Source organism: Leuciscus leuciscus (genome assembly GCF_965113295.1).
Source record: "Leuciscus leuciscus genome assembly, chromosome: 3".
Lineage (NCBI taxonomy): Eukaryota > Metazoa > Chordata > Actinopteri > Cypriniformes > Leuciscidae > Leuciscus > Leuciscus leuciscus.
Window position 1 is genome coordinate 38,615,606 of NC_138727.1, and position 17,349 is coordinate 38,632,954.

General features: G+C 38.3%; 1 protein-coding gene across 1 annotated transcript; it reads left to right on the forward strand.

Annotated features, from left to right (window-relative positions):
- The first annotated feature begins 6,556 nt into the window (after positions 1 to 6,556).
- LOC309495572 (uncharacterized protein) lies at positions 6,557 to 9,853 on the forward strand. Its single transcript, XM_082165355.1, has 2 exons — positions 6,557 to 6,918; positions 7,106 to 9,853. Exons 1-2 carry the CDS (start codon positions 6,762 to 6,764, stop codon positions 8,365 to 8,367), a joined length of 1,419 nt encoding a protein of 472 aa, XP_082021481.1. The 5' UTR covers positions 6,557 to 6,761; the 3' UTR covers positions 8,368 to 9,853.
- The last annotated feature ends 7,496 nt before the right edge of the window (positions 9,854 to 17,349 follow it).

The following is a 17,349-nucleotide window of genomic DNA, read 5'->3' on the forward strand; positions in this document are numbered from 1 at the left end:
GGGCCCCGGTGCCACTCACCCCAAAACCCAACCTCCCTCAGCCAGTGCTGGTCTGTGTGGAGATTATGTAAGCCTGCCTCTATAAATAGTGGCACCCGGGATCTTTTGTCTTTACCTGCTCGCTCTTAGCCCAACAGTTTTATTTCTGGAGAGCTTGTGGAAGCAGTGCCATGCAGTGCGCCTGTTACCATAGTTACTTATGTTAGCGAGGAAAGGGAGAGAGAGAGACGCCACATTCTTATTTTGTTTCCTCATAGCAGCAGCAGTGCAATCTGTTTGAATAGACTCATCCCTTTTCAGTCTGTAGTTGTCCCTCAGAAAAGGTGATGAATTCTTTTATAGGCTTTTATTGAATCACCTTGATGGGGGTCAGTCGTTATGAAGCCTGCCTGTTGAAGAAATACACTGTGCTAACTGCTCGAATTACACAGTAGGGAGAGAACTGCCATGCGAGTGCATGAGGAGTTTGTTGATTTCTCCAAATGGTTCAGGTTGCAGCTTGGGAGTTGAGGAAAAAGTAATGGGCCTCATCCCCAAAACAAGCAAGAGTGCTAAAACATTTAGCACCCTGCTGCGTAACATGAAGTGAGCCCTGTCGCTGTGGTGCTACGCTAATTTATCCTCATTTATTGTGATTAGATAACTCTAGGTAGCTGGAGGAGAGCCAGATTGGCCTGCTGGTGTGCTTCTGGAGCTGCGGCTCAGAGTAGAGAAGAGGTTGCTGGGAATGTGGGGGAGTCAGTCAGAGCGGGCGGGGAACTGCTGGAACCCTCCGCAGTCACGATCAGGAAGAAAGCCGAAGCTCCGGCCCCTCCCAGCCTGAAAGGCGAGGATGGATGTCCGGGGACAAGGGTGGGCGAGCACAAGGGTGTATTTCTGGAACTGCAAGGGAAACCTGCAGCTCGCTGAGTGGGGTTTTGGTTGTGCAATCGGGCTTCCCTAACCCCACTCCCACACTCCGTAGACGGAGGAGAGCGATAAGTCGCTGGATGAAAAGAGCCATGCTTTCTGAAAGGGGTTCATGCGCTAAAGCATAGTCATGCATGGGATTGCGAGTGAAAAGGGAAAAAGAAAGCAAAATGATTTGGCAGAGTGATGCAAGCTTGCATTGAGTCGTGTTTCCGGTCGTGGAATCTCTAATGTTGGCGCTCTCAATCCCTTTTTTCGGTTTCTCATTGTTGCTATGGTTTGAGGAAGATGAGCCTTCATCCGGTGCCGTTGGGGGTTTGTAATATGGGACATATACTGCAGAAATGTGATGTGGTTGATTCCTCTGCCTCTTGAAACCCTATACCAGACGTTTTTGAAAGTACTCCAAAGCCCCTCTTTTCAATACGTACTTCATGCATGGCAAGCCCATAAGCTAGATCTTTTTACAATTGGTAAATCAGTTATCTTATCATAATATTTTAGATGAATCCTTCTTATTTCTTTTTATAGATGCAATAAACTTTCTTTTTTGCAGTGCTGCTTCTTCCCTCAGCTCAATCATTGCCTTGGGAATTTGTCAAATTATGTGTGGATACGATTATACCATTTGTTAATGGTGTTGTTGAGCGTTCTACAAAAATGCTGCTATGAACAGATGGATCACAAGCAGAAAAGAAAATGAGTGAAGACTTAGTAGAGATGCAGCATTCATTTTATTTTCACATGCTTTGCACTGTCAGGAGCTTGTTGGCAGATAGCATATTGGTGACCAACCAATATGATCTATAGACATCATATATTTTGCAATTCGATTGTTTAAAGCTCTCAAATCAATGACTGAATGGACTCGAGATATATGTAGATATTGCAATGCCAGCTCAGATCATCCGATCTGAAAATACCGACACATCGATGGTCTCATTACACTTTTACCTTCATTTCATTTCTTTGGTGTAATAATCTTGGTAAGTGCAGGAATTACATAAATCCATTACTGAGCTCCGTGGCATTTTGCAGAGGCGAGAGGTGAGCGCTACTCGGCAGTTATCACAACAGCGTCTCAGTGTTGTGAACTCTTTAAGAGAAGAGCTTTTTAATAGGTTTAGGTCAACTGGGAGAGACCACTGGAGAGGGGTATATTAGGGCCTCGAATAGGGGAAAGTAGCGTGATGCGAACAGTTACCTCCAGAAAATGTCAAACTCGTTGTTAAGTACGATTTTGTATCATAATAAGAGGGATATTTCGTGCACCGCCAAACCCAGTTCCATCATGCATGCGGATGCTTCTTTGTCATCTTGCATATGTATTTATGGAAACCTATTGTACTCCTAAATGGGTTACATCTACATGCCAATCTATTTACTCAGGCCTGTTCCAAAATAAATGAAAAATACTGCAACTGCCAATACTTAATGCACATGCTGATAAATACAAAAAAAATAAGCCATAAAAAAATGCATAAATAGATTTGGTTGAGCTAAGGATACTTGAGTAGGCTTGTGCTATAATGAGTGCCTCGCTTTTTGCAGCCCACTGCTCAAGATATTCTTCCTCATATCTTTTTTTTTCTTTTCTTTCATTGGTGCTCCAGTGGCCTGTGCAAAGTAATAGTGTACAAAAGTGGCAATCACAGCTGGATGGGGCAAACTAGAGTTCTCTGGTGATTTTGAAGGCACCTGAACCTCGCAGAAAGTTTCCGCCTACCTGCTACAGGACAAGTGGACATCACCGTACCCCTTCTGTGGTTCCTTCACAGGTGTTTTGCAAACCATGCCATAAAATACTGCTTGAGCTGGTAGCTGTGTTTTGGAACATGATAGCTGGTCATTAGCGGCTTCAAGCTGGTAGACCATCTTGAACCAGCAGTGCAAGCTGTTTTTGAACATAGTGGCTGGTCAACCAGCTTCCACGTTCAACAACACAGCTTCTAGGTTATACTGGATTTTTGCAATAGGGAATTGTAGTTGTAGAGGGTAAAGCCACCATTGTAGGAGTTCCCTGCATGTGCAACTGTAATCCAGGTAAAAGAAAAATTTGGCTAAGAAGCTTCCAAACATAAATTGGATTTTTTTATTTTATTATTCCAAAATCTATAGGCTACATTTTCGTTCAAATGCCTTCTTAGAAAAACTATATTTTTAAATAACTTTCAATATTGCTTTAATTTCTTGCATGAAGAGGCAAAATTCTAGAAATTAGCCTGATTCAACACCTTTGGATATGACAACAGTACATGGGTTGATGATAAATTAGGATGTCCAAAATGAAAAAAAAAAAGTCCACAATAATTTTCTACAAAAAACAAACAAACGTTTTAATAACTCAAAGAATGAAAGCAGAGAACACTTTCCTTGCACCTTTTAAATTTACAATTTAAAATAATGATTTTCTATTTTAATATAGTTTAAAATGTAATTTATTTCTGTGATGCAAAGCTGAATTTTCATCAGACATTACTCCAGTCTTCAGTGTCACATGATCCTTCAGAAATCATTCTAATATGCAGATTTATTATCAGTGTTGGAAACATGGAAATTGTGCTGCTTAATATTTTTTTTATAACATTTGATACTTTTTTCAGGAATCTTTGATGAATAAAAACAAAAGTTTAAAAAAGAATAGCATTTATTTAAAATGGAAATATTTTGTGACAATATTTATATACTATATATAAATGCTTTTGAATATACCCATTCAAAAGTTTGGGGTCAGTAATGTTTTTCTTTCTTTTTTTTTTTGTGAAAGAACAAGGATGTGTTAAATTGATATAAAAGTGATAAAGATTTATATTGTTAGAAAATATTTATATTTTGAATAAATGCCATTTTATTTAACATTTTATTCATCAATGAATCCTGAAAAAAGTATCACAGGTTCCATATAAAGCAGCACAACTGTTTCCAACATTGATAACATTTATCAAATCAGCATATTATGATTTCTAAAGGATCATGTATCACTGAAGACTGGAGTAATGATGCTGAAAATTCAGCTTTGCATCACAGAAATAAATTACCTTTTAAAGTATATTAAAATAAAATATTTTAAATTGTAATAATATTTCATAATATTGCTTTTTTTTCTGTATTTTTGATCAAATAAATGCAGCCATTGAGACTTCTTTCAGAGACTTCTTCCAAAAACATTTAAAAAATCTTACCAACCCCAAACTTTTGCACAGAAGTGTATAGTCATAACATATTTAGTCAAACCTGTTTTAGGTATTAGAGTTGTTATTGCTACCCTTGTTGTTCCAGGTGCCGCTGTAGAAGTTGAAGTGGAATCTGGTGCTGCAGTTCTCAATGTTCTTTCAGCACTTGTACCTACTGCAGTTGTAGTTTTTAAGCTTTCAAAACTTACTCCTGTTCCTGATGTGGCTGGCAGATTTGCAGATGAAATGGCAGTTCCTGTTACTTCTGGAGCATTTGAGCCATCCATTGCAGTTGTTGTGTACTTTTTGTACAGTAGTACCCACTGATGTTGCAGTTTCCTCTGGTTTCCATTTTAACGTCGTTCCCACTATATTTCTTGTTTATGTTGTTTGTTAGCTGTATTGAGGTAGTTGCTGGTGTGGTTGATGGAGTGATTGTTTCTGGAAATACGTATATATATATATGTAGTACTTTGCAAAAGTCTTAGGCACGTCAGTATCCGTCGTCAGGGGTTTTAAAAATGGTTTTAAGCCAGTTATTTCTATCTTTTGCTGTAGTGTGTCAGTAGGAAATATCAGTTTACATTTCCAAACATTCCAGGAGAACTGCAGCAACATCTCCAAAATGCTTGAAGAAACCTTCCTGCAAAACTACCTGACAAACTAGCCTATGTGCAAGCATACCTAGAATAAAAGCTGTTTAATATGCAAAGGGTGGTCACACCAAATATTGATTTGATTACGTTAATTGATAAATATCTATTTGTGACATTATTTTTGAAAGCATCCTCACTTTACAACATTTTTACACAAGTTCCTAAAACTTTTCACAGTACTGTAGCTTTGCAGGCAGGTTTCTTCAAGCGTCTTGGAGACGTTGCCTCAGTTCTTCTAGATTTAGTCTGTCTCAATTTTTTCTGTTTCTTCATGTAATCCCAGAAAGACTCGATGATGGTGAGATCAGATCTCTGTGTGGATCATACTGGCTGTTGTCAGACTCCTTGTACATACTGGATTAGGCTATTACAATTAATGGCAAAGTAAATGTTTGGAAATGTAAACTAATATTTCCTACTGACACACTACAGCAAATTATACAAAAACTGTCTTAATACCTTTTTTTGGGGGGGGGAGGGTGAAAATACCAATGTGCCTAGGACTTTTGCAGTGTGTATATTTGGTGTACAGTTACCTAAAACATCTACATGACTTTTCATTCAGAAATTGAAACCATGTTAATCACAGAATAGGAATTTGTAAGTATGTTTGTATGCATTTATTTTACATTTTGTTTAACTCTTGAGGGCAAAAAAAAAAAAAAAAAGTAGGTTTTCCATTAGACTGTTATATTAAACCCATAGCAAGAATGTCACCACTATGGCTTCGTACACAGACTGCAGGCCGTGAACTATAATTGTAGAATGGAGTAGCCTGCTATTTCAAGTGGCGCTCTCCATGGTGCTGGACAGCAGTGCACTTTTCTTACCGCCAGCTCTGCGCGACGGATGCCAGAGCGTCACCACAACCTATACTTGTTTGTGGTAAATATTTACCTTCGACTCAGGGCCATTTTACTTCATTTTGTACACTATAATTGGTTTTCATTTCTGTTCATTTTATTATGATCCAGCAAGTGTAGGCCTTTTCTGTATCAAATTATATCTAGTCTACGAGCAGATATACAATATATCCTGCTCGAGTTCTGGAAAACAGGAATTTTGGAACTGCGGTGCTGACAGCTTGGTCAAAGGAATGACAAAGCATTAGTTAATAAGGTGATAGGCCGGTCAACTACCGGTGCTTATTAAAGCGGGCATATGAATGAGTGTTTCTTTCCTCGCGTTATGCTACATATTTTATCACCGCATGCCTTTTTACCTCATAATTCATCTGCATGACAAACTGAATGATATATATGTTAACAGTCAGTTAATTGCTGAAGTTATTTTTTCGTTATGCTTGAAAGTTTGTACAGTTTGTGAAATGTCTAGTAGTAAATTAGTTTTACAAGACGTTATAAAACGAAATCAAAGGAAATTGACTGAAATTCGATGTCGATTTTTGAGCTTTGTTTGACAGACTGAAAATGACACTTGTAGCCTATAGCCTATTCTGTGACTTAAACACTTTGCGTTTATTTTCGTCATGAACGCGTGCAGATGTTGGCTATTTAAAAGCGCAATCTAATGCATAGGGCTTAATTTTGAATTAACAAAGAAACATGCATAGCTGAAGAAGCCATGGCTCTCCCTCGGTCCCTTATACTAAACGAAAGACTTGTTGAAGCGTCAGAACCGTAACTCTCCTTTTTTGGGGAAGCCCGTCATATCCTCTGTCCATATATGGTCACGAAGATGACACGCAGCGGGGAATCCTCTCACTGGAGACAATGAATGGGGAGGAGGGTTGATCGGTGAGACGGAGTGTATAAAAGCCGAGCGAAGGGAAGCCGTTGGTGTGAGAATCAACAGATCTACACTACAGATAGCTGGAGAGCTATATTACTTTGACGCAGATCTCAAAAAGGGGGAATTCCAAAGTATTTACATTTCTTTTTTGGACGAACGCCTTCACGGACTTAACTATCGGATCCGTTTTTTGCTCTTTCTTGTGTTTGCAATAGCCCCTTATCAATAACCTGTTCGGACTGACAGCCATTGGAAAGCCATTTACGGAAAGATGCTTAACAACATGGATTTGAACTCTCAAGATTCTTTCTACTCGCAGTTTGAGAACTGTAACAGTTCTGCGATAGGGATGGAAACTCACGGCTCCAAAGACAGCCAGGATGTTTTCATGGATTCTGGAAGGACAGCACCTGCCCAGTTTGCACACGGTGAGTTTCTGGCAGATTGTACAAATTCTAGCTCTGTTAATTATAGACCAGATTTCAGTACTGCTGCATGAAATATAATATATAGTGCAAGTTAATTCAAGGCACTCACGAAACTGTATAGGTATAACTGATTGCACATTTTACTTAAGGCACTGACGCATGTCTGCTTTTTTTCTCTCCATATCAGGTGCGCCTATTACCCCCAAAACGGAGCCCACGAGTACAGATCAGTATAACTCTTGTCAGGGGCCGAAAGAAAGCTACGCAACCTCCTTAGCTTACTCAGGCAGCTTTTATGTGGAAACATCTCAAGGAACACCTTGCAGCACGGAAACACTGCTTAACATGATCACCGAAATCGTTGGCATCTCAACAACCCCTGTGTCGGATGCGCAACAGTGTGCTGACGGTACGATGAACGCAAGCCGTAGCAGTTTTGGCGACGAGGGGGTCCAAACGCAGGCCTCCACGTGCACCACCCCGCCGCTGTATTCCCCGGGACAGACAAGCCACAGTTACCCGGACTCCCAGACCGCCACGCAGGCCCAAGACTCCGCTGCATCGCATTTAAACTTTCGCTCCTCTGCGCAAGACGCAGAACCGCTATCCGAGAGCGCGACATTCCCGGTGGTCATCAAAAATGAATTCGAGAGCAGTTGTTACGAGTGGGGGACCTTCAATAAGTCATACTTGGATGCTGGCTTCCAGTCAGAGGCATTCTCCATGTCGAATAGTTTTCAAGCTGATCAACAGGTGGACGTGAAAGAACTTTTAGACTCTTATTCTCCCATTTGCTCAAACCCAGAGACTGAATTCAAAGTGGAGAGCACTTTAAAACAGGAGCAGTGCTTTGGAGATTCTTGCACACAGGGCTTCAACGCTCCCATGTTTAACTACTCCACCCCAGTAATGGATATCCCACCCACCAGTCTATTAAAACCGTCCATTTATCCAAATATTGAACTCCAGTCCAGTTGCGACACAACCTACTCGACTTCCACAATAGACTCGGTTCTGTATTCATCTTTATTGCCCGAGTCTTTCAGTCAAACTTACACACGGGCTCAGAAGCCTAATCGCGTAAGAAAGAGCCCTGCCTCTTCCACCGGGCCGGCCAAGGAGAAACCCTTCACGTGTCCGATGGAGACCTGCGACCGGCGCTTCTCTCGGTCGGATGAGCTCAACAGGCACATCCGCATCCACACGGGACACAAACCTTTCCAGTGCCGCATCTGTTTGCGGAGCTTCAGCAGAAGCGACCATCTCACCACACACACCCGCACTCACACCGGTGAGAAACCCTTTTCTTGTGATGTGTGCGGCAAACGCTTTGCCAGGAGCGACGAAAGGAAACGGCACGGCCGGGTGCATCTTAAACAGAAAGAAAAGATGGAGCTGAAGCCACAAGTAGTTAACGCGTGGCCGTTTACTTTGCCCGAGGCCATTTAAGCGACAATTGTGATAATGAGCGCTCGTTGTGCGTGATGTCAAATCTTACCGTCTTGGAAGATTCAAGCTTACTAAAACAGTTGCTTAGGCTACTACAGAATACAACTCCAAAGCTCAAGTGAACGTCGTGGCAACTGAATCAAGCGACACGCATGAGTGTAAAGGTCCACTGAGGAGACGGATCCCCTTTTCGTGAAATAGGGGATATAATTTTAATACTGGACCTTCCACAATGAACCTTGCGTGCAGCTTGAGGTGTGTGCAGCAAGTGCATAAACCTAAATCAAGTGTTTTTTTTATTTATAAACTCCTCGACCGTTATATTTCTTAATCGAGGAGCGTGTTTTGCAGAACACATGAACTGCAGTTCAGCACTTTTACTATGGAACAGCTCCAACCTCGACCTTGCATTGTAATGCGGCAGTAAAACGCACAGCTGGAATGTATTGCACTTATCTCCACTTTCGAACTTAAAATTGTTTTAATTCGTGCTTTTTGGTCTTTTCTATTTTAACGCTGTCACCTGTTTAAGAATTCTTTAAAAAATGCATGTATATGTTTACGTGATATTAATAATCACCGAGAGATGCTTCGCAGCACAAGTCAGATTTACCTCGTTTTACAACATGGTGGCATTATTGATTCATTCGTGCCAAGGTTTTTACAGCGTATTTTCCCCTTTATATAAATATATATCTATATATATGTTTCATTTTGTTGCTATGCTAGCAAATAGTAATTGTGTTGTACAATTAAAGAATCCAGTTCTAATGTTGTCAAATTTACACAGCGAATGGGAAGAAATAAATACATTTATATGCCAATGATCATTTGTATTTTTCTAACAAGTGCTACTTTTTACATTTTATTTTGAACTGAAAGACTATTTATATCCTTATTTTTGATGTGTCCCTTGTGTTATGGAAAGCACAAGCTCCACAAAACATGTCTTGAATTTCTTCAGTCCATAATTATAATAGAATATTTGAATGTATTAAGCCAGTTTTAATACTATTGTCTACCCTAGGTATCTTCAATTCAATAACAGTTTTTTTTTAAACAGATACTTGTGTGTTATTGTGTGACCTTGTGACCCTAATTCATGAATTATGAATTATCTAGTTCACATGGCTCCTTTATTTTGTGATGTGATGAGAAAAAAAAAACATTAGAATAGCACAGGTTTCGACAGTGCTGTTGAGTGATTAGAAAAGCATACGTTGCTACGGTTTTCAGTAGTTCTTTCACATGATGCTAGACCAGTTTCGACATGCCTTTCAGTCTGAAAGCTTTTTGTATTGTACTAGCTGAATTAATTAATAGAGGTAATGGGGAAAATGTAGAAAATGTGAACTTGCCTTAAGTTATAATAATCATACTGGAGAAATGATTTTGTACATATCAAGAACGTTTATACGCAATAATTTGGATGAACGTTGATGTTTGTTATTTTTATGACAAATATTTATGAATAAAACAATTTCTTGAGGTGTTTAAGGAGAAAGCTTTTCACTGAGAATGGTCATTCAAATGATACGGGTATAAGCAACATTTGCTATAAATGTTATTTTGTATACACTCCTCCCATCTGTCCAGTCCGTCTCATGCAGATATCTACACTGGCTCTGAGATCTTGCAATCTGTCGCCAAAGTGCTAAGCAGCAGCGATAGGGACTCCTCAGCATGCAGGCTGCCCTGTACACATGACGCGTCCCGCTGGCAGTACATCACTGGCTCCCACTCCAATGCGTAAGAGCCTGTGCTGCTTCCCTGACACTAATCTACTGTCAGTGATCAGCATGCGATGGACTGCACAGCGGTACATTACACCATAATGTATTTGATCAAACTGTGGCATAGATCTCAATGAAAGTAGTGTTTGATGCCATCACTGTCCTCTTTGGAACAGGGTGTGTCTTGGATGATGAGTGTTGAAGTGCTGCTTTTGTACTGTACTGGCTATAGTTATGCAGCACTTCATCTATGAATGACATTCCCATTTTCAACAAGGAAGAGAAATGATGGAAGCCTATTAAAACCAGAAACCACACATACACTCTTAAACATGTAGGTTGCAAAATAGGGGGGTTTCAATGCCATAGAAAAAAACATTTTCTGTTTTTTTTCAGAAAAAAAACAAACATTCAGTGAGTATTAAAACTCGAAAGAACCCTATTCTTCTATACAGAACCTTTTGTGGAATAGAAACATTCCATGCATGTTAAAGGTTCTTCTACCAATAAAGAACCTTATTTTAAGTGTCATATTTTATAAATAGAACCAAGTCTCAGTATAGTGTCAATTTTCCACATCTGCGAATAGGAGTTAAGCTTAAATCAAAATGAAAACCTCGTTCCATTAGCTCAACCCATTCTACTCCCCTCACTAGTAGAAAAAATAAAAAATCTATTAAAACTCAAACTTTGCTGAAAGTTTCGCTTTGGGTTGATGTGGCTCCATGTTACTAAAAAAGCACCAGCCTACGTTAGGCAGCCATATGTCTTATACAGATATCAACAGCCACATAATTGGTGTCTCAGAATAATTCAGTCTTCATTGTAATAGAGTGCTGCAGGGATAACGTATTTTTGTTGGCCAAAAACTAGAAATGTGTTAGCATTTCAGCAGTTCCGGTTCCATCGTCCTGAATCAACGGGGTTTTGGTTAAATTCTTGAAATAATGACTGTGATCAATGAGAGCTCAAGGTATTTTCACATTTTATTCTGTGACATTCCCCTTCTGATTTGTTTGGTTATACTTTATTTTAAGGTGACGTCAAATAAGCAATGAGTAATTTTAACTACATGTACGAGTTACGGCTAGTGTTTGGTTTAGGGTTAGTCACTTGTAATTGTGCACAATTAACTGTTATCACTATAGTAAGTACATGTAACATGTAACTACGTCACTTTAAAATGAAGTGTTACCATTTTTTTAATGCATTTACTTGCCTTGAAAAAGACAGTTGCTAAGAAGTGTCTAAATGGGACTAAAGAGGTTGTCAGGGACAATAAATGTCATCACATCAAGCAGGAAAACTCATCTACTCAATATAGTCCGCTTTCACAGCCGCATTGTGTTTTTATAACCACGCGGTAACACTTTCTATGAAGCTTGTATTTATTAAGCATTATAAGGGTATTCTTAAATGCTTTATAATACATGCATAATGCCTTATACAAACAACCTTATAGTGTGTATCATCTGCTAAATAATCATAACAACAGTTACAATACATTATAATACTTACCTATTTGTGGTTATAACTTTTAAGAGTACAATGCATTCCATAAATCCCATAGTTTCATATATTTTACTTTTCCAAGTCTCATATCTTGACATTGTTTACTTAAGATCTGCACAGTATCATACTACATCTTATGAGTGGTCTTTTACTGCTTAAAGTAAAGTGACAAAAACAAAGTCTTCTTTTAAATATCTAAAAATCTTTATAAAGTGATCATAATACGTATAAGTGGTCCTTGTCTACTTTAAGTAAAGCAACAAAAGTTAAGTCCTTTTGAACAGCCATATGATATCATGAAGTGGTTATAAGACATTTCCCTAAAGGTAAAATCAATGTTGTGTGGAAAAGTACAAAGGAACAATACACTCACAATGCAAATCATGTTTTATTCATAAAAACTGTAAAATGATAAGGCTTTACCAAATCTAATATGTATTATTACTGTTGTTACGATTATTCATGAGATATTACAACACATAATGAAGTTGTTTATAAGACATTATGCGTGCATTAAAATGCATTAAGAATACCATTGTGATGCATTATAAATGCAGGCTTCATCTGGTGTTGTAATGCATTGTACTCTTATACCACAAATAGCTAAGTATTATAATTTATTGTAACTATTGTTATGATTATTTAGCAGATGATACACATTATAAAGTTGTTTATAAGGCATTATGCATGTATTATAATGCATTAAGAATACCATTCTAAATAAAAGCTTCATACGTTTTTTTTAAATAAAGACTGAAAAACTTAGTGATGGCGACTTTAAACTGACAATTTATAGTCTATGTCTTTTTACTCCTGGCGTTTGTATTTAGATCATTTGTGAAGACTATCATAGTGAACAAAATATAAACGCAAACTTTTGTTGGTCACAAAAAAAACAAAAAAGGAAAAAAAAAGCCTATTGGGTTTTGTCAAGGGAACCAGTCTGATGAAATAAATCATCATATGCATAGGCTATATGTAGCTGCTTGTAAATTATAAGTAATGTGGCCCGTTACATTGCAGAATTACTTGTTATTTTTCACCATGTAGGCTACATTTTCCTTAATATTAATACATACAGACTGTAAAACATTTTCCTTATTATTTCCTATTTACAGCAAAACAAAATGTCAGTGAAGTGGTCTCTTGTACTTAAATTCAGTCCATGAATGACTTATTAACAGGCAGTCCGACATGTATTCCGTTCCAAGTCCATCGAACTCCTCCAGTGCACTGCCAGTGAAATCCTCCATGTCCGTCAAATTAAGTGTTTGTTTTATGACGCGTAAAGGCCCGACTTTTAAAAGCCGGAGGTCTCGTTGAGTGTTACTAGCTATATAGGTCTCAAGTACACCTTATTAATCATAGTTGCACTTCAGACTAAGCTAAAAGACGATGCGGCCGCTAGATTGATCCGTCCCAGTGCAATCATTGCGTGATTTTATATCCACCTTGACGAAGTGTAGCCGGCGTAGCATGGTCCTCGGGTGGGCTTCGTAATCAGGGTGCATAATCATAAGCTACTGATGGCAATCAGCCTTAGCGGATTAATTCGTCGGATGGCTCCCCGGCCCGACGGTCCTGTCTCTGATCCTGAAGAAGGGTGTGGGTGTTTTGGAGAGTGCGAATGATTAAGATGGAGAAGTGGCGAGGTAAAAGAGCTCGTTATGCAAACATTTAAGTGTTTGATTCTCACCATTGTTCCGAAAGCGAATTTCTTCATTAGTATTACTGGTCAGGGTAGACACTAGTGGATGGATTTCGAGAACTTGCCGAGGTGTTTTTATCCCGCACTAAATGGCAAGTTAATCCAAGGGGTCAAGGAGTCTTGTCCGGGCTATTGCTGTTATCCACGGTGAAACATCACTATGGCAACAAGGGTTAAGCGTCACGGTGCGCCAAAACGGAATGGAGAGGTGAACATTTTGAGTGAGATGAATTGCCTGAAAGCAATTCAATCACATGGTAGAACAGTCCAGAGTTGTCCTTGATGGTGCGGTGGAGGCAAAGAGCCTTTAGACCCCAGAACAGTTCATTTAAAACTGTTTGGAGTTAATGCAATGCTGTCAGTATAATAATGTGAGCTTTGAAGCAGGAGAATGGTGCTTTTATACAAACAAATAAAGCATGTCTTTTTGTCGGTGTGTGAGTTTTGTGTTCGTTTTGATAGTGTTCAGCACCAAGGAACGGAACTTTGTTGATTTTTGATACTCTGGAAGGCCACAGCTTGGATTCTTTCTTTACATTGTAGCCTAAATGATGACTATTATAAAGACTCCATCTTTTATATAACTGGAATGTGTAACAGTAAAGATAGGAAAATATATCACCAATGTTTGATTCATAAATACCTTGTGCACAACCACGTTTTTACATTATACATGGCGTCAAGTGGAAAGAAATATTTGGTGGAGAAGATTGAAAAAAATCTAAGAACCGTTTTTCCAGTAATTTTAGATGTCAACAAAGTAAAACGCTAAGTGCATACTGACACTCTGCACATGCAAAAATGTAAGCCAGGTTTGCAGTCAGCAATGACAAACTTTAGAGAAAATATAAAAAGTACTTTTGAAATCTGAAATCCACCTACTGAATCTGAGGTAGGACTTTGCTTTTGTTATCTAGAAGGTGTAGCTTTCTAATAGTGAACTAAACAAAATTTCAGCCTTAATTTTGGACCTACATCTGATGTGAGGACAAATGGCTTCCATTGTTCAATTCAATTCAATTCAATACAGCACTTTTCAAAATATCATTTAAAAACAGCTTTACAGAAAATGCACATCTCTACATTGCAATTTAAAGTGATCTGTTATCAGAGGTGGCTGTGTCCGAGTAATGGATTTAAGAAAAGTACAAATGAGGCAGTTAGCTAACATCAAAAATGAGCTCATTGAAGTAATTATTACAAGTTGTGAACGTAATGATATAGAAAATCTAGCATTGGTGCATGCAGATTCAGAGTTAAAAATGAATGCGTTTGGCCAATCAACGTACACTTGCGTCACTGATAGTTCCTATTGTGCTGGGTTAGAACCTACTCTGAAGTAGGAGTTAATTTAGTCCCCCCAAAAGGCATTCCTATAACTAAAATAATTTCCAGTTCCTGAGGTGCGAACAAATCAAAAAGCAGTTACTTCCGCCAATAGTTATAGGAACTATAAAAATATTCTTCCCGATGACAGACATGTGATCCATATTAATTCTAAATTTAATTTCAAAAGAATTTCAGATTAAGCATAAATGTGTGAGAGGGAAACCTCTGCAATCAACTTCTTTCAATTAACATTTTAGTCCAAATCCAAATAGGCTGCATCAATTTACTGACATTTGCTCCAGTTTGTTGTAATATGCAATAAACCCAATATTAAGATAATCAGCAGGTTACTCAACACATTAAGCCAAAATGCAAAAATACCCATCCATTCATTGCACAAATTCTGTAGTCAAAAAAAGCCTTGAGTAGAGGCCGTTACCCTGTCCTCAGCGGGACAGTGATTGTGGTGTGGCTGACATTTGTGCCGCGGTAATGAGGCTTGGCCAGCAATGGCTATGTCACTTTAGGCCACCCATGTCAGCGTGTGTCAAAAAGAGAGAAAGAGGTAAAGAAAGAGAAAGAGAGGATGAAATCGGCTAAGATAAAAAGAAAGAAACAGCATGACATGTATTTGGGATATGGAGAGATATTGAGATTGTTAAGCGAGAGAGAGAAAACAATATGGTCAGTCACAGTCACACCGCTGCCAATGGTTTCACATGCCATGTCAGACGATTGAGTGCCACAGTGAGGCAACAGTTACCTCAAATGAAGTTTACCACATCTGGAATACTATCAGAACCAGACTCCAGTGTTGCGCCGTTACAATCTTTCCAACATATTTGGTATTTTTTAACCTATTATTTCAGCCTCTGTGTTTTGAGTTAATATATTATTTAATTTTTTGCTTAATATTGTTTGTAAATTAGATTTCTATATGGCATAGATTCCTGCATGTTTATCCTTTTTTTTTTTTTTTTACACCACCCCCCAACCCCCACCACCCCCACACTATCAGAATGTAATAGTTGAAATCCTGTTCCAAAAGGGCATTAGCAAATGAGTGGGTTGGCTGTGCTTAACTCACACTGTCAGGTCTCAGCAGGAGTAGTCTATACGTACACTTGCTGTACTATGCCTCAACACTGCCTGTGAATCATGGTGCCATTATATGTGCATGAGCTGTATATGCACATATATATAATTTGTGTCTGAACAGCTTTTCATGCTGACATTTTTACACAGGTAGATGCCTGAGAATTGACAAGTTTGTGGTAAAAACACTGCAAAGTGACCTGCACATAAAATACCACAAAGATAAAAGAATGTAGGACAGTGTGCTCTTAACAGGTTATTTAAGGGTTATGTTATGGTCAGGTAGAACCTTCTCGAGAGTGTTAGTGACAGTAAAGTGCAGTAAATGTACAATGTTACAAAAGATTTCTATTTCAAATAAGAAAATATGAAAAAATACACAGCTGTTTTCAACACTGAATGAATTCTGAAGGATCATGTGACACTGAAGACTGGAGTAATGATGATGAAAAATCCTTTATTAATTTACAGGAATACATTTCATTTAAAATATTTTATATTCATTAAAATATATTAAAATCGAAAACGGTTATTTTAAATGGAATTTAAACATAAAATACATTAAAAAAATCGTATCAACCACAAACTTTTGAACGGTAGTGTATGTGCATATGGATGCAATCTCTAAAACAGTTTGGACAATCTAAAAAAAACCGCATAGTTTTAGTTTTACTACTGTGTTAGTCATTGGTGTGTTTGGAAAAAATGTTTACCTGACAATGTCTACTGTGCAAAACAAGAAACTGTAATACCATTCTCTGACAAGTCACATTATAAAAATGACACCTGTCTGCTGTTCAGTCCACAGCTTTGCTCTTAATAGTGTCAATTTGCTTTTCTTTGTTCAGTTTGATTTAGTTGACTTTCCTTTACTTATTGATTTCTAATTATTGTGAAAATATATTCAGAAAAAAGGACCTGTTTCCAATTAACCTCATTCATTCATTCATTCATTCATTCATTCATTCATTCATTCATTCATAAGCCATATTAACTCTTCTAATTGTTTTTGCATACTCTACACACAAATGATCAATAGCCATATACATGCCAAACTACATATGAAAAAGTAAAACACTTCTATTTTGTATCTTTTGCTTGTTTGGTATGCAGTGGAGTGCACAGGAGTTTGACATAGCACTCACACATGTGCAGAATTGATGAACTTTACAGTTATTGAACTGAACTGAATCAACACTGAACTGACTTGAGCTGTAATGACACTATTGGCTTGTTACAGAAAAATATGAATGTGTTACCATTGTGAAGCTGTTTTAAATCAGTTTGTATTGCATAAAGCACTGTAGAATAAAGGTTACTTGACTTGTATGTTCAATATTTTTACAAAATAAACAGAGAAATGCATTGAGAAACATTTCTAAGTGATCAAATTAGATATATTTACTAGTGATGGGGACGAGACCGACTATGCCGAGTCCGAGTCGAGACCGAGTCTTTGAAGGGTCGAGTCCGAGTCGAGACCGAGTCTTTGAAGGGTCGAGTCCGAGTCGAGACCGAGTCTTTAGGAGTCGAGACCAAGACCATAAAAACATGTCAGTTTTCATATTCATGATTTAATATCACCCCAGTTAATAATCAACAGTT